This window comes from Anoplolepis gracilipes, chromosome 11, assembly GCF_047496725.1.
Source record: "Anoplolepis gracilipes chromosome 11, ASM4749672v1, whole genome shotgun sequence".
Taxonomy (NCBI): domain Eukaryota; kingdom Metazoa; phylum Arthropoda; class Insecta; order Hymenoptera; family Formicidae; genus Anoplolepis; species Anoplolepis gracilipes.
Window position 1 is genome coordinate 10865054 of NC_132980.1, and position 26848 is coordinate 10891901.

Consider the following 26848-nt stretch of genomic DNA (forward strand, 5'->3'; position numbering starts at 1 on the left):
TCACAATCAAACGTTTTTTTAATAGTAAATTCTTTGGATAATTTAAAGTCGATTTTTAACAAAAATAAGTCTCCACTTTTTCCCTCATGTATTTTTGTAGTTAAACGCGAAAAGCTAAATGAAAATTCTATTAAAGTTTATTTGAACTTGATTGAAGAATATATAAGTTTGTTAATCTTTTGGTTCTGTAAAATTTAGTTCGTGAAAAGCCGTCCTTTTTTATATATAATAATTTCTTTTCATTTTCATCGTTTCTTTCTTAAATTAACCAGAGAATATTTAAAAAAATATTCGATAATTTTGAGACACTCTCTGTAGATATACTATCTTCTTCAACCAATAATTCCTGAAAAGGAGATTATACTTATTTCCAAATTGTGTAGGGTAAACTCGAGTAAGATGGCCATAATTTTTTAAAATGCAAAAAACGTACTTTTATTTTTGTTATTTTTTAATAGCGTTTGGCATATTATCTTCCCTGAAGCTTAAATTATTACGTAATATTATCGAAATTAAAAGAAAAATATTTCATAGAAATTTTATATTATCAAAATAGTACAGCATTGGCCATCTTACCCAACTTTTAAGGAAAAGATGGCTATAATATTTATAAAAAAAATAGTAAAAACGAAAATAAAAATTATAGATCATATAACAATTTACATATCTTTATAATATGTCTAATTTACGATTACGATAGCTTAACTGTCATTTATTCGACGTTATAACAGTTTTTAATGGACAAATAAAAAACTTTGCAGCTAGTCAAAAGTAAAAATATGACATAAGATTCGCAATATCGTTATTTCGAACAATGTATGCACGTAAACTACTGTAAATATCGATTATCTTTGATAATGACTAAAAAAACGCACTATGTAACGATTATTGAAAAAATTACAGTCTATGGCCATCATATCCTAGTTTACCCTACGTGATGTTGCTACAAATGAGACCAAGTACCTTAGAAATGCCTACAGACCGCTGCAAACCTTGATATATCCGTTTAAGTTTGGCAAGTGTGATACGTGTTCGGTTCGAAATAAATCATGTTTAACGCCTGCGGCGCTGGAATAAATGAGAGATGGGTAGTAAATCCTCAAACCCCCTTCCGGGGGTAAACACTTTTTGTTTCAGGCGCGGACAGCGACGCGCCCAAGAAGAAGGGTTTCTTCAAGGGCTTTTGGAAGAGGTCGCGTCACTACTCCCTAGAGAACCAATAGCCCAGGTGCGCGAGGGTGACGAGCCATCATCACCAGCGGAACAGGCAGCTGCGGCAGCAGCGACAGCGAAGCATCGCCACCACGACGACCCTCGCGAACAATCCCTGCTGCTGCATCGTCCAGTAACCCCGATTTACACGTGTATCGACCGCGACCCTCATCCCTCTCCCTCTTTAACCGGGTATTGTCTTGTCGCGTGCACGCTCTCGACACAATACGGCTCTATTCGTGTGCGCAAATCTGGTTAATTATATTTATTTAGACATTTATTTAGAATTATATTTATGGATCGACCTCTGAATTAATCCCAGTTATTAAGCTGATGCTCTTTATAATTTTGCCTTTAAGTTTATGAAGCGTCAATCCGCGCGAAAGATTATTCTTAAAAAATTATACGATCTTTCCTCCTTTAATCTAATATTTGTATATAAATTAAAATTACATAATCGATTTTTATGTTCGCTCTTGACAGCATTAAAACAAAAGTCCCGTCCTTTTCTTATCTTGCCAAAGGAGGGCCAAGGGACACGATTTTTCAGGTTCGCCGCAAAAGGGTGAGTCTTTGCGTGTCGTTCGGTTTCGCTTTTGTAATTTGATTTTCCTTTCTTTTATTTTATATCTCGTAATAAATTAATCGTTTTAATCGAGATGGAAAGAAATTGTTCGATAATTTTCCAAAAATTCCAAAACTCTTTCTCTTGTACATTACTATAGCCTTTTTATCGATATTACGTTAATCATTGTAAAGAGATTCGCGCGATGTTGGGTCACTTTCGCGGGAGAACGTGTCACGGTCTATAGAGCTGGAACGCGAGAGTCGTCCCGGATCGAAATGCTTCTTCACGGTGTCTTCGTCACGCTGCCTGTCACGCCGCGTTGAGTTCTCTCGCCACGCGTTATCACAAGCCTAAAGTGATTCGCGATTCGCACTTACGACGAATCGCGTGCGGACGTGATTCTCGCTAATCGACGAAAGTCGAGAGACGCTTTGAATACGTTTTTTTTTTTTTTCTTTTCCTTTTGAAATGAATATCTCAACAATGTCGTACATCAGCAACGGCTAATTAATCTTTTCTTTTTCGACCAAATTATTTTTTTACCGTCATTAATTTCTACAAAAAAGTCGTAATTTTTTTCTAAACGTATGGAATTTTTTCAGAAACATTACATTAATTTAATGTATTCGTAGAAGAGAATATGAATTGCGAATCGCGCGCTTTCATCTGCGTAGTTTAGCTTTTATTAGTCTAAATTGTTTTTAATTGTGATTAGAGTCGTTAACTTAAAAATTGTTCAATTTTATTAATAAACCGAGTTTCTCTCGAAAAAGATAAAAAGAAGTCTGACTTTTAAATGAACATTTTTACGTAGCGCTATTTCGACACGATAATAGATGGAATTTCTTTTTTTTATCCATACGATAAATATTCTTTGTCGTCAATCGCGTTTTTTCATCGATCGGCGAGATTGCGTGTTTTCAGTTCGAAATCTTTCCACTACCCTCCTTTTATAATCGAGAAATAACGCACGCCGCGCGTATTGTAGAAATGAGAAAACGAGAAAACAGAGTAATAAAATAATAAACAATTCAATATACAGAGTATTCGAGTATATATATTTGAATATACTCACTTATTATTATGCGTACAAGACGAAGGAATATAAGGACGAAAGAAAGTGTGTGTGAAAGAGAGAAAACGTGAGAGAAATGGGCGCGGGTGAGATATAAAAAAAAGGATATCACATCGCGCATTATTATTGATTACGATTGTAAGTTTATAGAATCATTAACACGTTATAACGTTATTATTAATGGAATGATTACACACACACACACACGCGCGCGCGCATATACGTATACAGGCGGCACACAATACACATACACACGCATACATAAATATACACACCCCGAGATACGCGTTAACGATAATAAAAATAATACTATTGATTAATATTATTAACGATAATATACGATTAACTGAGGTTAATAGCTGATAATGTAACGAAGAAAGAGAAGTGATGCTAACTATGATCGCATGTATTTAATAGAATTTTTAAGTCAATGTGTCGCGTTCATCCCCTCGGATATCTGACAAAGACGACCGGCAAGAAAATACAATCGAAAATCGGTCGAATGCCAAAGATTGTCCCGTGGTGTGTCGAGCTCGAAGAAACTGTAGGAGAGAAAACTGTCGACGAACCTTTTAGCCAGCGCGTTCTTTCGTATATATATATATATTTGTAAATTATTTCTCTCTATCTATACTATCTCTCTATCTTTTTCGTATATATCTATTCTTACGATTTTGACGCTTATATTTCGAGACAATTGGAAATGAAACAAAAAAAAAAAAAAAAAAAAAAAAAAGGATTCACGTGTCATTTCTCTTTTATATCGACCGAATGCGAACGGAAATATCCATTTTCCTGTCAGATGATAATATTTGAATGTACAGAATAATTCAAGAAGAACAAGTCTCAGAGGCAAAATAGAATTTATTATTACCGAGAGAATTTTCCCGAAAAATGATATTTCGCTTTAGCGGAATAGGGTAAACTAGGGTATGATGGCCATACGGAAAAGATGGCCATAGGCTGTAATTTTTTCAATAATCGCCATTTACATAGTGCGCTTTTTTAGTCATTATCAAAGATAATCGATATTTGCAGTAGTTTACGTGCATAGATTATTCGAAATTACGATATTGCGAATCTTATATCATATTTTTATTTTTGACAATCTGCAAAGTTTTTCATTTGTCCACTAAAAACTGTTACAACGTCGAATAAATGACAGTTAAGCTATCGTAATCGTAAATTAGACATATTATAAAGATATGTAAATTGTTATATGATCTATAATTTTTATTTTCGTTTTTACTATTTTTTTTATAAATATCGTGGCCATCTTTTCCTTAAAAGTTGGGTAAGATGGCCAATGCTTATGTTGTATTATCTTGATAATATAAAATTTCTATGAAATATTTTCCTTTTAATTTCGATAATATTACGTAATAATTTAAGCTTCAGGGAAGATAATATGTCAAGCACTATTAAAAAATAACAAAAAGAAAAGTATGTTTTTTGCATTTTAAAAAACTGTGACCATCTTACCCGAGTTTACCTTATTTTAATTTTTCTGCGGAGGATTCTCCTGACATTACTGGTTAAATGTTAGACATTTTTTGAGACGCTTGAGAAATATAATTTATCTTACTAAAAACGTACCTTACTTTTTTATATTCATTTCTCTTTATAGAGTTCATCAAACTCCGCCAGCAGATTTACGAGACATCTGCTAAACTGTTCATTCTTTTTCTCTATTCGTTGTGTCATCAATAACGATTTGCATCCCGTTAATAGAGGAAAAGAAGCGAGGTGATAATTGCATGACGATGCGTTTTGGACAAAATCTCGGTTAATCGCGAAATTTTCGAAACGGTACGCGACGGCGAGGTTCTTCGATCGGCAATGGACAATGGGCATTCACGGAGCGTTCGTCACGGCAAGGTACAAACTGTTGGCTGAAAAACTTTGTCGCTCATCCGTCAACGTTACCGATAAGTCTAAAGGTAATCTAGATAAGCGTAAACTGCGGAGCGTTAACGATCTTGCGCGCTGCTTCTATTAAGTCTGTCCCATCACTGCCGCGTCTCGCAGGTCAGATCAGGTCAAGTTAGACCTTGACGATTCGAAAGCATAGATGAATTATATTAGAAGTGAGAATTGAATCTGGTCACAACTTCTATATCAGAATAAATTTTTTAATTAAATAAGTTTTATATTTTTTAATTGAATAACCGATTCGATATCAGAATCTGAATAATTATAGAGAATAAAAGATAAAAATATAGAATTACGTTATAGAAAGTGTGTCATGTAAACTATAAAGAACGACATTAATAGGTCTTTGGAAAAACTTTATCTTGGTACAGAATGAAATTAAAAGATCAATCGAAGAGCAAGAACGAGATAGAGGCGTGGAACTTGTCTCATTCTTGAATTAAACGTTTAATTCGGTCTCGCAATGTTGCCTGTAGTTTATTCTCGTGCCAAGATTAGGAAGCTAAGAGGATAATGCACTCCATTAGTGCAACGTACCGTTCGTAATACAATAAAATTGTTGCGTAAAAATACGCCGCACTGCGTATATACTATATACGTCTCCCCTCCCCACCCCACCCCCACCCCCCACCATTCGCCGATGAGATCCGGTGTCATCTGCGAGACGCTGCTTGACGAACGGCCTCATATTGAGGTCACGTAATCATGATCAATGAGATCACGTTTGAGATATGATCCCCAATGTGAGACCGCAGCGTCTTCGAATACGAGCTGTGATCTGTCAATTCCGCGAGAGAATTCACATGATACGCGCCTCTTTTTCAAGATAATTTCGCAAAATTTTCGAATTAACTTTACTCCGTACGCTATTTAATATATTTACATAAATAAATGTCCTCGCGACGGAATCGCAGATCGCAGTCTCCTCCTCGATGTAACCGACGAGACGAGAGAGGTCACGTCTCTCGGATAGCAAACGAATTACAACGCGATGACTAATATCGCTATCACGAAATAGTCGTTTCGCTTTCACTGTTAGACGATTGTCACGATCCTCGTCGTTGTTCACGTCACGTCACGACGACGACGACGATGATGATGATGACGAGCGAGCTTGGAAACGCGCCGGGATGAATCGCAGTGAGAGAGAGAGAGAGAGAGAGAGAGAGAGAGAGAGAGAGAGAGAGAGAGAGAGACCCGTCTTTTTCAACGAGCATAGATATAGAAACGATGGACGAGGGTTTTCGTGCGGAGATGAACCACAACGTGACACGCGGTGAACCGAATCATCGCGTCAAGATCTTTTGAAAGGAAGAAGATAATTTACAGGCTCGGAATACATAGAAGTAGTAGCTAAGCACCAAACCGCATGCCTTATACACGAGGATCCGCGCGCCGACACCATCCCAAAGGGACTCGATCTCCTCTCTGTAAACGATTTTTTGTAATACATATATTATTTTTTTTATTATATATAATTTATATATATAATATATGTATGTATATTGCAGTGCGTAGTTACATCTTGTAGCATTTATAAATTTGATATTAATACTAGAAAATAAAAAGCCGCAAATAGAATTCAAACCACGACCTGTGTGCGATTTTTATCGGTCGAAAAAAAAAAAAAAAGTGAAAGAATTTAGAAAGCGGTATTTTCTCTCATTTCTTTTCTTCTCATCCGTCATACACAGCAAAATACATTTCTCTCCCTTCGAAAGGGCCAAAGTCACGGCGTCGGCGCGCGGATTGTAGGATACACTACCTGACTACCCATATGTTACAAAGCGACCTGGCGAAAGTAACTCCAACTGGGATCGTGTTGCTCTTCGACAATCCTTCGGCGAGACTGATCGCGGTTTTCATTGAACGAGGCCTCTCTCACGGAACCTCACAGATATGTCTCCGCACCGAAGAAACCTGCGTATCATACGGCACGGAAGATTGCACCGAGATGCAGTTGCATGCGCACAAATTGGGGAGACCTTCGCGCGTGTCCTCGTTATGTTATATATAAATTTTGAAATTCCACACACATACATACATACATACGCATACGTACATATACACAACACACGTTTGCGCGATAAGGAAAAAGTCTATAAATATATATATATATATATATATATATATATATATATATATATATATATATATATATATTATACAGGGAGGCCCAAAAGTTTGGAAACGGTCGAATAATTCGAAAATAAAGCATTTTAGAGAAAAATGTTTCAGACAAAAATTTTCGAGATATTCGCCCGTTTCCAAACTTTTAGGCCTCTCTGTATATATAATATATTGTATTATACGTGCTCTCGTAACTTATCTCGCCTACATTATTTAGATTACGATGTAACTCTATGTAAAATTACATTACGTATGACGCACATCTATCGCGCTACAATAGTGTTTAATTATGATGTTACGACGTGTGTGTCCGATCGGGCGCTCTCTTCCCTCGCCGGCGCGAGTCGAAAACGTCGTCGAAATTCCGTCGAAAAGTAAATGAGAGATCTCGCGATATCAATCAGGCATTTTAGAAAGAAACGTCACGCGACAATTGCAATTTTCTTCCTTCAGGAAACACGAAAAAGAAGATATTCGATATATAAAGACATTCCCATCATCGTTCATTCCATCTTTCGTTCTGCGGCCGAAGTGGTAGCTTTATAGAGACATTGTAAAAATATCCGAAATATATATAAATATTATTCGACATTTTTGATACAAAGACGCTTTCTGAAATGAGTGAAGCGATGAGTTTGGAGAGAGTAGATCTCTCCGCTCTCGTAAAGTCGGGAAGAATTTACGGGATTATGGATCTCGCTTCGAGTCCGGACGGACAGGTGGAGGAGTAACGGAACGGAACAAACCGCCGGTTCTTCGAGGATCTAGTACAAAATCGTAGGATACGTTTTACGTTATTTCGAGGGAGGGGGAGAAGAAAAGGGGCAAGTGCGCGAAGAAGAGACCTGAGAAGGGATCTCTCTCGGACGCGAAACACCGGCGCGAGATCGGAGCGCCCGACAGCATCACGACAGCGTCGACACCGACGGAATAACTGCCCCGATGAATTTGTATAAGCCGAGGTTTATTGGAATTATCTCCCGCCTCTCCTCGCTCCGAGAGGGGACGGGATATAGAAAATATATCGACATTTTTAGACTAAAAAAAAAAAAAAAAAAAAAAAAAAAAACCAACCAACGACGGTGTATTTATTTGCGCACGACGACGGATCGAATATTGTTGCCAATAAATTTATTACGATCGGATTTATCTCCTCAATACTTTGCACTTGTGTACGTTCATTTCGATGACCGATAATATGCATTCGTCGTTGGATGCAGATGAGGCCGCGGATCGTAATTAATGTACATGCATGTCGAGAGATAATTCAGGAACACGATCTCGGCACATTAGCGTAAAAATAATGACACTGAAATTAATTGGTTCGTATCTTGCTTCACAAATTCTTAAAATAGAGAGATATTTAAAAAATATTAATTTTAGAGATATTAAAAACAAAGATAAGATGAAGGTTTTAAATATCTCTAAAATATCGAAGTGTGTGTGTTATTTTAAATATGTACTGATGTGACGTTTACGTCATGACGCAAACGTGAAAGAACGCAATGGTGAATCGCGTGTCACGCGCGAGCAAGATAGGATTATCTTAAAATGAAAAACAAAATGACACGTCTCATAACGTGTGACTGATCCCAAATCCTTAATCCCGTTTGGTCGAAAAATACCATGTAAGATTGGACTATCTATAAAATCGAGAATAATAATGTTAAAACTTTATATATAGAAATATCTGCTGAAATTACAACTTGTTTCTTTACACTCGGTTTTTGCAATCATCTCTTTTCCAAATAAAATTGATCTTGAATCTCGGATATTTTCAGCTATTTATAGCAACATTGCTATATAAAAAAGGAAGGAAACGTAGCCAAAATCTACGTACGATCTTTTGGTAAACCGCAGTTTCGCGTGGAAATGCGGCAATATTTCGCGGAAATATCCAACCGCAATTTCCGTCGATAAAATAATAATTATATCTCTGAAAGGTCAGGAGACTTTTCCTAGAAACAGAGTTCGACAATATTTATTGAATTTGTTTCATATGATAAAACTTTTTCATTTCCTATATTTTATTATATAAATGTGTTATACATCACGCAAAAATTTTAAATATATATATTATTTTAATATGTATTACTATATCGAAAAAAAAAAAAATATTTTAATGTTTCTTATAAATAGTAATATATTTTTAATTTTTTAGCAATTATGAAAAATTATTTTAATCAAAGAATCCAAAGCGTGAATATTTGCAAATTTTTTTTTTTACACAGAAAACAAAGTGGAATGTCATACTTACCTCGATTACGCTTCGAGTCTGGTCGCATCAGCATTTCGCATTGATTATTATTCAATGGCCCGTTAGAGCGCTCGCAATTTAGACGCAAACATCAAATGCCTTAATTCTTTTTCCTTTTTTTTTTTTACACCACTTTATACAAATTTATTATTCTGTTAAACACAATTTCGCTTTCTTCGGTTGTGTCGTTCTCGTCGTCGTCGACGTGATGCGAAAGAACCTTACGAGAAAAAGTATATATACGTATTTCGGCTTTACAAAAGTTACATCTAGTCGTCCGGCGCGCATCTGTAGTAACTCGTTGATCTTTTCTTTTTTTTTTATCCTTCTCATTAATTTCTTTTCTCTCGCCCTGTTTGTGCGTCCTTCTTCCTGCGCCTCCTTTTCCGCGGTCCTTTCCTCTCGCCGGATAACACGAATCGTTATTGAATTTTCACAATAATGAAAAGCAAACGCAACAAAAAATGCGTAATAAGACAAGCTTTTTTTTTTTTCATTTGCTCGTGTAACAAAGGTCAGATCGCGTCCTACGGAATCTTTACGACGATAAAAGAGATACACTTATTGGCACGTGTTTGGCTTTATTAGCACAGTTGTTGTGAATACCGTAGAACGAGCTATCCTCGTCGGATCATCACTTTTCAAAAGACGAGCAACAAGGAAACGCGGAACAAGGAGAAGAACATTTATAAGAATAGTGAAGGAGAGGTAATTTCTATTATTAAACTCCCGAAAGAAGCTGTTTAATGAATGAAGGTAAAATATCAACTTTCTCCGTCTTTTTAGTTTTGTTCTTTTTTTTCTTTGAAAAGAGACGACGAATCGATTGTTGAAGTCGACCGGCATCGAGAGGAAAAGAATCAAGTATATCCGGTGCAGAATACGAAGAAACGCGGAAGTAGAGCCACGGAAGAGCGAGATTGTGATACGAGTACCTATGTAGGAGTCACTTCGTCTTCTTTTCGTTTTTTTTTTGTTTTCTTTTTTATTACAATTATTTTACTTCAATGTTTATTCCTTCCTTTGTTATCAATAAAAATCGTTACATAGTAGTTTGGGCCGCTGCTTGGCGTCAGACGAATCGACAAGCAACCAATTATAGTAATAATAGTAGCAGTAGAGTAATAGTAGTAGTAATAATTGGTAGCGGTATCGTGTACATGCTGTGTGTGTATGGGTGTGTGTGTGTGTGTGTGTGTGTGTGTGTGTGTGTGTGTGTGTATATATGTATACGTCTTGTGTCAAATTGTTCACCGTGCATCGAATGAATACGCATCTACAGATACACGGCAGAAATTCGCAGGTACACCGTCGATTTATTTTCGCGAGAGGAATCTTTTTTTTTTTTTCTTCCTCGGAAGTGGATTCTCTCGCGCAGTCATAATTACCGACGAATGCCGCGTATAATATTGCGTTTCTCGCTTTTTGTTTGTCAACCGTATAGCCGGAGAAGTAGCCCCAAAGGCCGAGAAACCGACGTAAAGGATGGGAAAGATAAGACGACGCGACCGCGCGACGTCGATGTCGACGCTGGCGGGTCGAGCGAAGATAAGAAGACCGCGACAAGAGGATAAAAGCGCGAATAAAAACACCGATCAAGACCGATTTTCGCATGCAAATAATAATAAACTCGTTATCTGACAGAGACGTACGAAGAGTGTCGGGCGGAAGTTTCCGGCGATATATACTCTATCGTACATCTTCTATCAGCGGAACGATAGAGTTGGTCGGAGAAAACCTCCCCTCTCTTACTTCTAGAAACAGATGATTTACAAGTACATTAAATATATATTTATATAATTTTATTATATATCAATATATTTAATATTTCAAAATAGCATCAAATATGCAAGAAATGTTTAATAATATGTGAAATATTATTAATAAGGAAATGTTAACTTCACATATATAAATGTATTTTAATAATTGAAATTAGACGGAAAGCTACGCCTTTATAACCGAAATATAAATTAATCGAGAAAAAAAAAAAAAAAAAAAAAAAAAAATGTATTTCCTCGGTTGCTTATTCTGCCGTTATACCCCTTTTTTGCTCGAACTTTTCGAAAGCTGACACTAAGGGAAATCGTTATTAGGCTCGTTTGCTGAACTTTCTCAAGAAATCTCGCTGTTGTATAGTTCGATATACCTGCGAATGCATCTGTTGTGTAAAACACACTACTCTCGCATGCACGCTTAAATGTGTCTGTACATGTGCGTGTGTATGTGTTTAATAAATGTCGGTGTGGATGTCTTCTTTTTTTTTATGCGACTTTCTCTCTCTCTCTCTCTTTCTCTCTTATTCTCTCTCTCTCTCTTTCTCTCTCTCTCTCTCTCTCTCTCTCTCTCTCTCTCTCTCTCTCACCTTTTCATCGATAAAAATCTCAGCAGTTTATGACACATCGTTCGCCATTTTGTTTTATTCTTCTTACACATAGCAATAATAAAGACAGTAAATAGCTAAAAGGACCGTATCGATTCTTGGGGGGGATGGGGGAGGCGGCCAGGATTGCGGCCAATCCGTGCCGCATCACCCGCTGCCGCATGCTCGCCCGCAATGTTATCGTTTTATCATCATCATTTTTATTATCGCCGCCGCCATTGTTATCGCCATCATTATACTTTCATACTTGCTCTCTTTCATTCTCTCTCTCTCTCTCTCTCTCTCTCTCCCTCCCTTCCACTTTCTCTCTCTCTCTCACTCACATTCATTTCTCACTCTCTCTCCCTTTCTCTCTCTCTCTCTCTCTCTCTCTCTCTCTCTCTCTCTCTCTCTCTTTCTATTTTCGCCTTCTTCATATCTTGTTATTCCGTGCTGTCAATTTCAAAATTTCAATTTCTTTTCCATTGATTTTTCCAATCATCGATCATTCTTTTTATCTTTCACTCTGCATCTTTCATTCGCACTGTCCCTTTCTCTCTCTCTCGTTCTCATCTCAAACATTCCTCACGCTCTCTCTCTCTCTCTCTCTCTCTCTCTCTCTTTTTTCTCTCCCTCTCTCAACCTTACCAAGTTCCCTAACACTCGCTATATCTTTCTCTCTCATTCTGTCGCCCGCGCGCTCACCCTTTCGTGCCCTACGAAAAAGACTGTAAGCCTAACACACAATAGTTTATTATTATTTATTATCATTACTTCTTATATTTAATTCATATGTGTATATGTGTGTGTATCATTTTTTTTTTCGTCAGCGAAACATCGCATAAACGGTCACAAAAGTTTGACGTGTCGCGCTCTTTCTCTCTTTTCCACTCTCACTCTTTCTATCTCTCTTTTGCGTCTTTTCTCTCTCTCTCTCTCTCTCTCTCTTTAATATCCGTCAATATCGATCGTCGATGTACTTTGTGCGCGCGTGAAGCTGGGTGCGTGAACGAAGCGGATGTGTTGAGTGTATGATACAAGAAAAGGCCGAGATCGCTTCCGCGCACACCACACACATGTGACACGTGTCTCGCGGACACGTGTTCTCGAATCGAAGACAGCCGAATTTTTCGCGCGGAAGCGACCATGCTTCCCCTCCGGAGAAGAAGCCGAACGAAAAGTGTGGAAGATGCGACGTCGCGTCTCACGCAATGAGCCTCGGCTCGTCGCTTTCATCGTGCGATAAATTGCGACGCGCGCTTCACAATCCAACGTTTTTATTTTTTTTTTATTTTTTATTTTTTTTTTCAATCAGAAAAAAAACGCTCGTGTAAGATTTTCGATCAGATGTGATCAGAAGAGATCGCGAAGAAATCCGTCACGCGCGTTTGTCGCAATCTATCGCCCTCTTTCAGGAACAGCACGCGCGCGTGTTGTCGCTCGCAAACCCTACACAACACACACGTTGTCGGATTCCGCGACATCGATGTCATGGCGCGTGACGCACAATATCGTCACCTTATCTCTGTATGGTATCGATTTTCCTCCGTCATCTAAGGTACGATGCGATCTCACGCATCGTCACAGCCGTTCGTTCGCGGAGTTTGGGAGCATAGAGAGCAGATGTGTGGCACAATGACATCGGGCTATCAGCGAGTTATCGATCATACGTGCCGATACGTTTTCCGACGTTCGCATCCGTCACGCACCACCGAGTACACGCGCCTACGAGGATCTTTACACGTTAAGTACGTATACATATTTTGTCGTTTGAGAGAGCAGCTCCGGAAAGTGATGGAAGGAGAGCGTAAGAAGGCGCGTGATTGCGTGAAAGAAAGGAGAGGGGAAAGGGAAGAAGGGTGCGTTGTTTACGTATGGTGCGTGCGTAGATTCGCGCGCGTGCCTCTTTCTTCCCGTTTTCTGCGCGCGTCGCGTCAAAAGGGCAAAAAAAAAAAAAAAAAAAAAAAAGAAAAGAAAAAAAAACAGAAATTGAAGAGAAGAGAATGATGACTGGAGCAGTAATGGTGGGTAGTTACTGTCGTCGCTCTGTGTGTTGTTGCTGTTGTTGCTGTTCTTCATTCGTGGGTTGTCGCGCGGCAGGGCTTGCGGCAGTTCCGGCGCGACTCGTGCGGCATGGCGCATTCCATTCGCTGTTCATTAAAATAATCGACCGATATCGTTTATTATTAATATTAGATATTTGTGTTGGGTCCCAGAGGTTACTGCAACAGAAAGCAGGATTAGGGCGCAGGTTAGTCGGCTGCGGAAGTGAATCGCTATTTCGCAATAATTGCGAGACCAGAAATATAAAAATGGAATTAGAACTTTAATCTCGCTGCTTATATCGATCAAGAAAGAGTATACAGTTTTATCATATATATATATATATATATATATAAAAGAGAATCTATTTAATTTATATCATCGAAGTGTGATAAAACTGATAAGATAAATTGATAAACACACGGTAGTCGCAACATAGGATCCAATGTTTAGTTTTATAAAGATACAATTGGTATTATCCTACTTTCTCTTTCACGTGATCCAATCGGAAAATTTTTATATCACAATTTAATCTACTTTGTAAAATCTTTTTTTTTTCTAATGTGATTTTAACGTGAATAATTATTTACGAATAGAAGCAACATTCTTCGCGTTCCATCCTTTGTGAAAAAGGAAAAAAAAAAAAAAAAAAAAAGAAACGAGAAAATATTGATCACGACACGATGTCACCTCGCGACTGAAACGAATACGCAAGTGCAGCGTGATTAGTCATCGCGGCAAACTGATATCAAGCTAAAACGCTCGTCGAGAATTATCCGCGTGAGTCACGCAGAAGACTGTGCGTCGCCGTCGTTCTTTCGAAAGCCGACGAGTGTTCTTGAACACCGCGTGTGTCACCAAGATCATTTGTTCGTCGCTCGAATCTCTCGCGACGAATCGACGATGGCGTGGAAAATTTCGCCTAGTCATTCTTTCACAAAAGCTCCATTTTTTTCTACGAATATATAGAGAATTTAAATATAAAGAAAGGCTTCTATAAATTATTTCGTTAAGAAATTCAATAATTATGCAATTTACAAAGGAGATATAACTTATGCTAATCAGATATTTAACGTCGAAAAATGCCGCTCATACTTTGATAATTTGCGGAAAATATTGCAAAATAAGCGACTTCTTAATGCGCGACTCGTTACAATTTAAATTAAATAATTTAAATTATCATCGTTTAAATTATTTAAGTTCCGTTAATTATGCAGACGTCTCATTAATAGGCGTATTATTTTTTTCGTTTCGTATAACGCTGTTTGTCGTTTGTAAATTATCGGAATGCCATATACGAATACTTGTTCGCGTATGTATATACGCAAGAGAAGCATGTACGCACACAATCGGTTTGTATTCGAATTCCCGATAGTAGAGTAGCAATATCTGTAAGCGCTGACAAAGCACTCACAAAGTGCAACCATATGTTGCACTTGTATCTCGTCACGAAAAATAACCGAGAAAAATCGACTTTTATGCGGCGTTGTAATTTTTCGCTCCTATACATATACAGGGTGTCCGGTAATTCGTAAAAAATCTCTCGTGTACAGATAGAGTGGTTTAAACTGAGCAAACAAATTCTGTATCGTTTTGCAATTTTTGGAATAATTATTGAGAAATTAATTAAAAAATATCGACCAATTCGTGTGAGTATTACCACGTGGCCAGCCCGCTGTCACGCGGTTGCTGTTATAGTCGCACGCATATAGTAAACGTGTAACAGTGTAACTGTCTCTTTTCTCTGTGCACCTAGCGACCGTGTGACAGCGGGCTGTCTTTTCGCAGAGCGCTAATATATTGGCGCGAATTGGTCGATATTTTTTAATTAACTTCTCAATAATTATTGCAAAAATCGCAAAATGGTAAAGGAATTTTTTGTTCAGCTCTGTACATCAGAGATTTTTCGAATTGTCAGACACCCTGTATATGTATAGGCTGTGTCAGAATTCGAACATTTCTACAATTTTGTGTGTAGACAGATATGATACATACAAAATTGTAGAATATATCATATATATATATATATATATATATATATATATATATATATATATATAATAAATTATACTAGATATAGATACTCTTTCTATAATAATTATATTATTTATAGCTTTATATATTGTGACAAATATTAAATAGATTTATATATAGATTCTCCATAATATTTATAATCATGAAAATGCTCGATAAGTTCACTTAAAGCCTCAAATTTTCGATAAATCGACAAAAATCAACATGCTCTAGAAAATTTCAGTAGTTGAAAAATATTTTCTTTCTGAACAAAAACACGCTGTCGATTGCAATTTACACGAATTAGAGGAATGGAAACGAACGCGAGGCAACGACTCGCGGTGGAAGAGCAGAGAATGTTTTCCACAGTTATGCTTGACAGACGCGCGAAAATGCAACGAGGTGCACAATAGGAACGTCTCTCTTGTCGCAAGTGCGTCGCGGGGTGCACTATTGAGTGACAAGCCGATAATGATAAGCGCGTAATACACGACGGGCGGCTGCGGGAGGGAAACTCGTCGGTTAAATCGATACGAGGGGGAGTCATGAATAAGCGTCGCGTTAATCAGCGACGCAAACCGGCAACCGATTTTGCACGCGGATACGTGCAAAGTGACGGTGTCTAAGCCAGAGATGTGCATGCGTACAGTTTCAGGCAAGACAGCTCATGTCGCGAAACTTTGTCCAACTCGTTCTACGAAGGACATTTCTCACATTTCATAAAATTAAGAGCAATTATAAAATTTTACCGCCGTGATTCTGATAAATCCTAACGCGGTAAGAATCGAATTGAAAAATATTTGACAGTATTAAAATGTCGCGCTGAATGATCGGAAATTTTTATATAAATTTCGTATAATATATAATAATAAACTATTAGAGTATAAAAAATAAAATAATATCTTATGAGAATATATCTCTTGAAAATAATATCTTATTAAAAAATATTCGTGGTATTTTTGATCAGCTTAAATTTTTCAGTATCTTTTAGTAGCGCAAATTCTTCCATATATTTGCAACGTTAATTAAATTTCATCGTCAGACACACGCAGCGAATACTTTCGTCCGTAAGCGAGATTGAAAAGTTCCCTCGAGCGCGAATTTAAAGGAGGTAGATTAGAGTGCTTCCGCTGCCCGTGCGAGAAAGCCAGGGATCTCTGTATAAATTTAAAACACGTATTTTCGAAACGAATTATTTCCGGAACCTCGGCGCGTTTGGAGCATCTCTTCTGTCAAAAGATAACGAAATATTCCGTGATGCGATCGCGACCATTTATCTGCAAGCTAAAATGTTTATTATAATACTGACCTAATAGCCGCAGGACACGAGGTACTCGCCCAGTTTTTCAACGACAGATGCGGCCTGTTGAGGCTGTATGGGGTCCTCGTATAGGGAGACAACTACGGTCTGTGTCGTCTTCATGCAGTGTACGCCGATTTTGCCAAGTTTTGCCCTTATCACACGGTCCGTGCCCGACAAGTAGATGTACCTGCTGCCAGCTAAGGTAACCCCCGACGACGTCAGGATGTCCTGCTCCTCGAAGCTCTGCACTAATTTCGCGATCTCTTCTTTACTTACCTGGAAATAGAGAGAAAAGCCTTTTATATTATCAGTAAAGGCACAGTGACAACGTAATAACGCGCTTAAGCTTTTCAGTGGAATATTAATCCCAGAAACTACGACCGTGTCATGTAAAGAGAGTATCATATTATTATTATTATTATTATTATTATTATTATTATTATTATTATTATTATTATTATTATTATTATTATTGTTATACGAGATTACGAAGCACGACGGTGTCACACAACTTCGCTTTAGACATTCATTAAGTTTAAAATAAAGATATTTCATTTAAAAATGAGACACGCATTTTTCAAATAAAAATCCATCATTTCTCATTATTATACTATTATACAAAATTAATATGTAAAAATTGTTCCTTTATATAAAAGCTGATTTAAAAATAATATTCATAAAAAAATTTATAATTCTTTTTCCACGGTGAAAACTGTCAAAAAAAAAAAAAAAAAATAAATTTCTGCGAAGAAAATGAATGAGAGAGAGAGAGAGAGAGAGAGAGAGAGAGAGAGAGAGAGAGAGAGAGAGAAAGAGAGATAAAGATGGAACCAGCTATCTTTTACGGCTTTCATTTATTAGCAAAATACACTTGTGACGTTATCTATTATTATATCACTGCGTACCATGATGTTGAATCTTGATTACGCGGCAACAAGCAAACTAGATACTCGTGGTTCGCAAACAATCGTCTCTCGTCATTCATGAATGACACTGAATACACAGCGAGTCTGTGTTGGAACCTAGATATTTAGAAACATACATTCTGTCTACTTTATTCTGTCACAGATGTTCCTAAACCTTGCAAATGCATAAATAAGCTACGCACATTGTCTGTCGAAGAATAGTGCACATTCATTATCCAATATAAACCATTCAGTCAAATCGTTTCTATCTTATTCCCATGATTACAAAGGATGTAAAAAAAAAATATAATTTTTTAAATTAAATACATCAACGGAATATAATAAAGATTTAAATATCACATTATAGATTCGGTTGATTAGAGTGTCCTTGAAATTTATTCGAGGAATATATTTTGTTTTCCACTCTGTATATCATGATTCATTGAGACTTTTAAATTGTGAAATTATTTCGCGATTAATTAAAGTTGTAATTAAAAAAAAAAATAAAAGTAACAATATTACATATGTAAATCATACGAAAATATATTTCCTCGATGAAACAATCTCGTGTATCTCAAGCAATCGATAATATATCCAGCTAGCAGCTATCGAGCCATGATCTAAAGATCTATCTTAAAATCATCCGAGGATCCAACTTATTTATAAAAAATGCAATATCGTTGATGCAAGCGGATGATGTCACTGGAGTTTTCATAAGAGCAAAACTAGTCGTCATCTCCCACCACCCCCCTCCACCCCTCTCCCTCCCGTCGCACGATGTTTTCTATCAAAAATATATTTTCTCTGTGAAAAGTTCAAAATTCACTACCGATTTGCATTCGCGATATTATTTCAGAGACACATCGTGTCAAATAAATTCCGCAAAATTCACATAATCTATTTTTCACACGTGTAAAAAGGCATAGTAAATATTGTTGACACGTTCGCGTTTATTTTTTAAATCTGATGTACTACAACAGGATTTATGCATTATTAATTTATGCATAAGCGAATAGAAGTGTCCCGCGATTATTTATCGTTGAATTATCATAATCGTCTGTGCTCATCTTTAGTCATGAAATTATTGTTAACATAATAATACCCAGAGAGTTACGCCTGACGTACCGACTACTTAGAAACAGAGTAGAATTTTTTCACGGTAGTACAAAATAATTCTGATTATAACAACTTGAAAATATAAGAAGATTCACTGAAACGTGTTGGAGCTGCAAAAGTTAATATATCATTTTACGCGGATAAAGGAAATTACAATACGCTTTTTTATTTTTTACTTGTGGATAAAAATTTAAAGTTTCATTGTTGAAATAATTAATGTGAAAGATTAAACTCCAATGCAACAATGAACTTTTTTCCTGTTACGAAGAAATCGTCTGAGAATACTAATTGTAAAAATTCACTATTGAAGCGACGAGCTTTGTATAGAAGAATTTGTTCCTCTATTCATGCCGATAAATGTGATAAAGAAGACATTAAAAAAAAAAAAAAAAAAAAACTACCGTGACGTCTTGAAATGGATTTCTTAGAAGTGTATCCGTGACAGAGAGATATCCGAGAGAAAATCACAGATTTCAAAGTCAAGTGTCTCAAAGTCAATTGCTCCTTTAACCCTTTCGTGTCTGACAGATCGGCTGACATGAACGAGAGATAATGAACGATAAGAGTCGCATAATTCGCGTCAGTGAATCGATCGCCTACTATTATAATCGAACGTGGCTACACGAGGCTGGATACCGACGAGTCCTGTCAAAGCGAATACATCTACGATTCTAATGAGTTTCTCTCATTTCACGTAGCAAAAGCAACACGATGTGAAATGGGCTCGATGGTCCTCGAACTTTCCTCCGTAGATTTTTAGCCATGGATTTCTTTTTCACATGCAGGTGGGGGGGGGGGGAGGGGGAGGAGGACACGATAAATTCTGACGTAAATAAGCGTGTCTTTTCTTCCTTCTAAAGAGCGCGCGAAGAGCTATTATTCTTCACGAGACCTGTAAGAGAGCTATTCTCTTCGTAAAGAGTGACGTGAAAGCGGATCGATGCACGCCTAAATGTCGACGCGTTGCAGTTAATCCGGGATGATCTAAGAGCGGCCTTGAACTATAAGTGTACCCGATTATACGAGCGTCTTTGTACGGCAGGCCGCCGCCTTCTTTCTCACGCTCATGCTCAAGCCCGAGGATGGCTTTGTTGTCCCTCGGTCGCTATTTCCGCCGAAACATCGCATTAAATACGTTCCGGTCGAACGTCAACTGCAAAATACACCTCGCGAAAATCGGGACCTTCTGGTTAAATTTCTATCAAAGTTGTTTTCTCGACCTCGAGAAATAACGTTTCATTCTTTCATCTATTTCCCATAACTTATTTTCGCGAAATCTCGATTTATCACTATTGTAAGCGCTCTCTCTCTCTCTCTCTCTCTCTCTCTCTCTCTCTCTCTACATATATATATATATACATATATATAAAAGATTACTTAATATAATAATTAAAATACGATAAACTTTTTTGTTAAGAAAAGAATTAAAGTTTATAAAAGAGAGAGAGAGAGAGAGAGAGAGAGAGAGAGAGAGAGAGAGAATATTAACTTTAGCACTTCTCGCTCACGATACCGTAAAAAAAAGAAATCATTTCTCGTTACTTTCGCGAGAATTCACTCTTGCATATATGGAAAAAAATTTTTAGTATCTTCTTTAATTTTCTTATCCCTGAATAATTGTAATATACGAATTTGCGACGTTCGTTTAATTATTTCTTGTCATGTATTATTGTCCGCTTGATGTAACGTTATACACGTATCAAAACTATATAATTACGTTTTTCCTTGGCTTGTGTACCGATAATGGAAAAAAAGCTCGCCCCACATTTATCAGTGAGTCGATAAAATACGCCGCACCATCAAGAGTATCTTATCCTGTTGCGCGTTGGCGGGAAAATAATGTCAGCTTTCTGTTCAACTCTACTAGCTTGTTTTTCGTATCGTCTCCGTGATGACAATGCCGTTCGTGCATATTTAATGATTTTCGTTCGCTTATTTCGCCACATTCTCGTGAAATTGCAAAAGTTTTCGAACAACGAAAAAATTGCATCTGATTATTCAGAATATTTAAAAAATGCAAAAAGAGTAGATAAAAAGAATTTAAATTAAAAATTGTTAAACATTCTGCTTTTTAATAATAAGTCATGTTTTTTTTTTTTTCACAACTTTTTGTTATAAGCACTCGATATTAAATTCATTATTGCAGAATAAAGCTTAGAGTCATCCTTTCATGAATTTTCGAAAATGTGTACGAATAAAAAATTATGTCTCGAAAGAGAAACCTAAACTCGCTTTAAAGACACGAAACATGGCGGAAACTAAAGGAAAAGGAGATGATACTTGTAGTCGTGCACGGAGACGAGTATACTTGAACATTTACACTATTCGAGAACAAGAGTCATTGAACTGCGACAAGCTGTCTCGGTAATAACTGCTTGATCGCGAAGACACTAAACAAAATTTCGCGACTCGTTTTGCGCCACTTATATTTAGCAGCCGGACTTGAGAGATATTCTCGTCGGGCCGGACAAGAATAGTGTCCCCTCTGGCATATCGATTTGAGACGGTTTGAGAATGCTAAACCAGACGTGTGAGTCATGATAAGACCCCGAGAGATGGGTGACACGGGCCCACCTCCTCGTATGATACGGCCCTGAAAACGATGAATCATTCGCTCGAAGCCAATGTCTCATATTCTGGTTTAACTTTTCGACTACAAATATCGAGATTAGTCCGTCCATTTTTTTCTCTTAAACGCGAACGATATAAATATAATATTTTATAAATATGTAAATTATATAAAATCATAGATATTTTTAAAATATATTTTTATATATAAGAAAACTAATGTCATTTTATATATGCTGATTAATGGAAAATAAATCTGAGTTATGTGTCACGCGGTTGCAACAGTTGAAAGAAAATATTTTTTCGCATGTCGCAGCTAAAAGGTTAAAAGCTTGTCGATTCGGCTTGGACTGGTTTTACAAGCTGGATTAATGAACGCTCTCGTCAGGCTAGTCCTCACTCATCAGTTGAGAAAATTAATTGCCATAATTATCACCGAGCTAATCAGGAAAGAATTATAACTTTGTAGAAATCCTTACAAAAAGTGTATTAGTCGCGAGATAAATGCAAAGCATGTTTCTTCTATAATTTTATTTTAACTATTGATCAAATAATCAGTTTCTAATTCTTCTCTTTTTCATCGATTATTTTCGAATATAAATTTGTAGTAATCTTTTCGCTAAAATTACGAGCACAATTCCTCAGATTTTTAAAGATGTTCGATATAAAGAATGTAAAATATTAAATATTAAATGATATATATTTTTTTTTTCAAACACACAACGTGAAACAAATTTAATTTGCTGCGTAATAAAATAAACTTTATTCTCCTTCGCTATTAGAAGGTTAATTAATTTCAAGACGTAAAGAGGCACACGATCGTTCCTTTCTGTTTGATTTCAAAGAAATGAAATTCAAGCCATTGGATAATAATAAGGTCAAGTTTCGCGCAAGTAGCCCGTCTTTTCTCGAAGCCCCCGACGAAGTGATTTCAGCGCTGACATTTCTTATAAGGAGCGTTAATTTATATCCGATCTCAGCAAAGTCCTTGTCCCGAATCGGGCTCTCGGTGCACCCGGTTTTGTGACACAGCACTGCGAGAGGTTTTGCCGGCCGGCATCGCCATTTTTGCGAGCGGAAAACACACGCGGGGCCACAAGGGCTGCAGCTGGCGACCTTATCTCCCGATCTCTTCCGTCTAACTATGACTCTTTAGTAGAGTAGCCACGTGTGACTGCACTACTCCTAACCTATCCTAATCTTATCGACGACTGTCCTGTGGAATAGTTTTCACGATCCACAGGATCCACTAAAAATTTCTCTACTCGCTTTGTTCTTCAACGAAAATTTTCACATTCTGTTCGTTGCGTTTCTAATCCAATCTAGTTACTAGATAATATTTAAATAATCTTTCCTATATAAGCAATTCGATTTAATGTAAAATTTTTCTAAAAAGCACGATACACGCTGTAGCAAAAGATTTAAAAACAGCTTTTTTAACTTGAATTTTTTCCAAGCGGTAATAAAACATGAAAAATATTATTGAGTGTCAAAATTTATAAGAAATGAATATCCTTGATTTTTTTTTCCTGAAAGCGAAAATTTGTTTCGAAATTACTTTCGAAAAGAATGATACATCTTTATTTTTAAACATATCATAATTAAAGCCTACGAACAACAACATTCCATTAGTCTTTGAGATTGTCTAGATGATAAGATTCTCTTATCTCCTCTGTACATATTCTTATTTATTATCTTTCTCTTTGAACTTCGCTTAACAAAAACTTTCTTAATTCTCTATTCCCTTAATCTTATCCATCAACATTTAATGATGCAACAATCGTCAGCAGTTTCGCTTCCATTGTCACGAATGATTAGACATATCATTTCCGCATGTCGGTGGCATCGAGAATCGAGAATCGAGATTCGAACCCGTTTCAATGCCAACTTGGCGAAAAGCCGAGGTCTTTTGCGACGATCATCCCACTGACAGGTTTACCGACAGGATTTGCGACGAGTTTCGGAAAGTGCAACGTGGAGGGCGCATCGATCACAATCGCTACTTTCGCTGCGATTCGAAGCAACTACGAGAAGAAAGACTTTTTTCATTTTCTTTTTGCAGAACCGATCATTCTGTGTAAAAGATAAAAGTCAAAATATTAGAGCAAAATATTAGAAAAGACAGACTATCGTGGGCTGAGAAACGTTCTAAACGACGCAAAAATATCTCTTACACGCGATAATTGCCACGCTTAGATTTGACATATCGAACTGGCATGACGTCTCGCAATGTACCATGTTTTTCCAGTAATCACCGATATTATTAGCCTCATGAAGTGAAGACGCGCGAAACATCATCGTGGAATTAATAGCGATCAAATTTACACTTTTCTTGAAGAAAAATTCAAAGAAAGAATCTCGACGTTTCTTGAAAATATTTATTTGGACAAAAATCGTCAAATAATTTGCAGTTACGAGAAATATCTTGTTGAAATGGAGGATGATGAAAGTTCTATAAATATAATTGATACTGTAGAAAAAATAATATATATTGTATGTGCAGAGAGATAACAATTTATTAGAAAAAAGATTTTTATAGATATTAAATAATAACTTTCGATTAAACATCTTAATTGAGAAAAAAATTTTACAATTATTAATTTATATATATATATATATATATATATATATATATATATATATATATATATATATATATATGTGTGTATTCATATTTATTATAATGTAATGTAAAGATTTTGGTGTAAATTTGACCTTAATTATTCGCGATATTTAATGGGTGTTCCGGGCGTTAATAATTTTATTGATTAATCGAAAAATGTGCAATTAATTCATAAAAGTTAATGAATGAAAAATGCAATATCTGAGAAACGTCAAAAATTTTAATTCATGCGTACGCAACTTTAAAGATTAAAATCGAATCCATAAGAACATCCATCGAGCAGAAATTCGAAAAATGTATATTGTATATACACATTTTTTTTCCAAGGATAAAAATGTCTCCGAGGAAGATTATCGACTTTACTCTTATCAAGAAACAGATTAAGAAACTCTTATAATAAATTTTTATCAGACAAATTTTCACAGACTTTTATTATTGCTCAAAATCAGCAAAGCACGTAATGTAAAATAAAACATGTGCGACAGACAAACGGTTAATTAAACTCTAATTAAAGTGTTTGACTTTAGGTCGAACGGAATAAAATCATTCGGAGACACAAGTAATATCGGGCAATATTCGGAAAGCTTTATTAGCCGGATATTCGTGATGAAACACATCACGAATCGGCGATTGAAAGAAGGAAAAAAGATCGGCCCACTCGTCTCACAACCTCTCCTCGCGCCTACGTGCCTACGCTCGTCGCCAGGCTAACCTAAAAATTCGATTCGTCCCGTCCGGCGGATGTTGCCTCTCGCCGGAAATCCTCGCGGACTCGCCGATACACGTCGGGCGCTTATAAATCGGGCTCGGCCCTCGGCCCTCGGCCGTCGATTAAGAAACGTCGTGATCGCAGACAATGGACCACCATTTCCACGTCGTTATGCGACAGCGCAACGTGCCCGGCGCGTTGATAGAAGGCGGCCATGTTAAGCGTCGCCATCGCCGCCGAAAAAGCCGTTGCATACATTTTCGAGGACGAGAGCTAAAGAGCGTGTTAGAAAACTTCCTTTCAGAGTAATCGAGTCTCGGCTCTCGGCTTTCGCGTCGCGTGGATGGCACGTGTGCCGCCTTTCATATCTCATCGCCGACGACAAAAAGCCAGATCGCGCAGTCTCTCGTCGACAGGTTCCTCGCGTCTTTCCCGTACGTGCGGTGTCCCGCTGAAATCATCGGCACCGGTTTTCGCGAGGCGCCGCACGCCGCACGTCATGTCTCGAAGGCGGGAGGAATTTTTGCAGCGAACACCTATTGCCACACCCTGTCCGAGGTGCGCGATATACGCAATCGATGCCGGTTTACTCACGCCACGCACGCCCCATGTGCTCTCGTCGTCGATTTCGACGGTCAAGTCGTCTCGCCGACGAGGGCACTCGTTGCGTGCACTTGACTCGATCGATTCGTCGCGAAAGAAAGAAAGAGAAGGAGAGAGAGAGAAATAGATATATATATATATATATATATATATATATATATATATATAGAGAGAGAGAGAGAGAGAGAGAGAGAGATGGAGCTAGCCGGTCAAAGCGAACATGTCCGCCGCCCCCGAGAGCGTGCGACCCCGTCCGTCGTCGTCTTGCGCGAGCTCTCTCGCGGTGGCCGACGACGATGATGCGACCGGCCGACCGGCCGGCCGGCCGGCAGGCCGGCTGGCTGGCTGGTTGGTTGGTTGGCTGACGAGCCGGATATGTCTACGTGGCACTTTTATATTTCGGGGTTAGAAAGTCCGACGGACGGACGGACGACATGCCGCGCGACGCTCGCTCGAACCGGTTCGCATACAGGGAGCTTGAAGGTTCGAGCGGACGATCTCGCTGGAGCATCTGTCCTCCCTCTCTCTCTCTCTCTCTCTCTTTCTATCTCCTTTCTGTCTTCTCGCTCTCTCATTGCCCTCGCGCTTTCTCCGTCTCTTTCTCTCGCGTCACAAAGCGCATTTTACTCGCGATCGGAGGGCTCTCTTTACTCCGCGCACTTTCCCTTTTATCGAGGGGGGGGGGGGGGGGGCGTGTTACCGGCTGCTTCTCCCTGCGTTCTTATCCGCCCCATCACTCTCTCTCTCTCTCTCTTTCTCTCTTTCTCGTTGTTCGGTTATTTCCCATTCACTCGCTCTTTCGCTCGTTCTCTCTCTCTTTCTCGCTTTCTTACTCTCCCTCTCTCTCGCGCGCGCGCGTTTCTCGGAGTATTATTCTCCTTTAGAGTTCTACTCACTTCGAAGCCCTCGGATTTCGCCCATACGTTGCCATCGTGTCCGGCGATCGCCGCTTTGGTAACACATCTAGACGCGAGCAACTGCCTATCAACGTAATCCTGCCAGCTCATTTTTGAACACAAGGGGGGGGAGGAGGCGACCGAAAACTGTTCACACTACGCCACACTAGACGACCGCAACCCGTCACCGACTGCCTCGTCTCGCGACTACCGATACGCGGCGGCTGAAACGCCGGTCGTGCTGCCTGCTGCCACCCTCCTCTACTCCTCTCCTCTCTAGCCCCACCACCCCTCCCTTCGTCGATCCGCCGTCATTGCCGAGTCGTCCTTCGCACAGCTTGTACTGTCGCGCCCCCTAACCGACGTTTCGATAATCGATGGTTGCGTTCTAGGGACATTTGGATAAGCAACGTCGATTCGATTTGTCTAGATATTTCACTATTCGATCGATATATTTCGATCGTTGCGTTTATTGATAATTTTCATCTCATTCTCAAGAGAATATTTTGGCACGTGTCGATGTTTCCTCAGAAAAA

At 38.0% G+C, this 26848-nt stretch overlaps 2 protein-coding genes across 6 annotated transcripts in view; one reads left to right on the forward strand and one right to left on the reverse strand.

The window, feature by feature from the left end:
* The window catches only part of LOC140670910 (uncharacterized), a 199299-nt gene extending 185777 nt beyond the window's left edge, over window positions 1-13522 (forward strand). For all 5 annotated transcript variants that reach the window (XM_072901762.1, XM_072901764.1, XM_072901763.1 and 2 more), the window contains one exon: window positions 1138-13522. In XM_072901762.1, coding sequence (XP_072757863.1) covers window positions 1138-1223 — 86 coding nt within the window. In that variant the 3' untranslated portion in view covers window positions 1224-13522. The remainder of the gene's footprint in view (window positions 1-1137) is intronic.
* Chic (profilin chickadee) lies at window positions 13466-26556 on the reverse strand. The gene is made up of 3 exons (XM_072901787.1): window positions 26313-26556; window positions 16899-17168; window positions 13466-13755 (listed from the first exon to the last, which is right to left on the reverse strand). The coding sequence occupies exons 1-2, from the start codon at window positions 26421-26423 to the stop codon at window positions 16899-16901; spliced, it is 381 nt and encodes a 126-aa protein (XP_072757888.1). The 5' UTR covers window positions 26424-26556; the 3' UTR covers window positions 13466-13755.
* Between the last annotated feature and the right edge of the window lie 292 nt (window positions 26557-26848).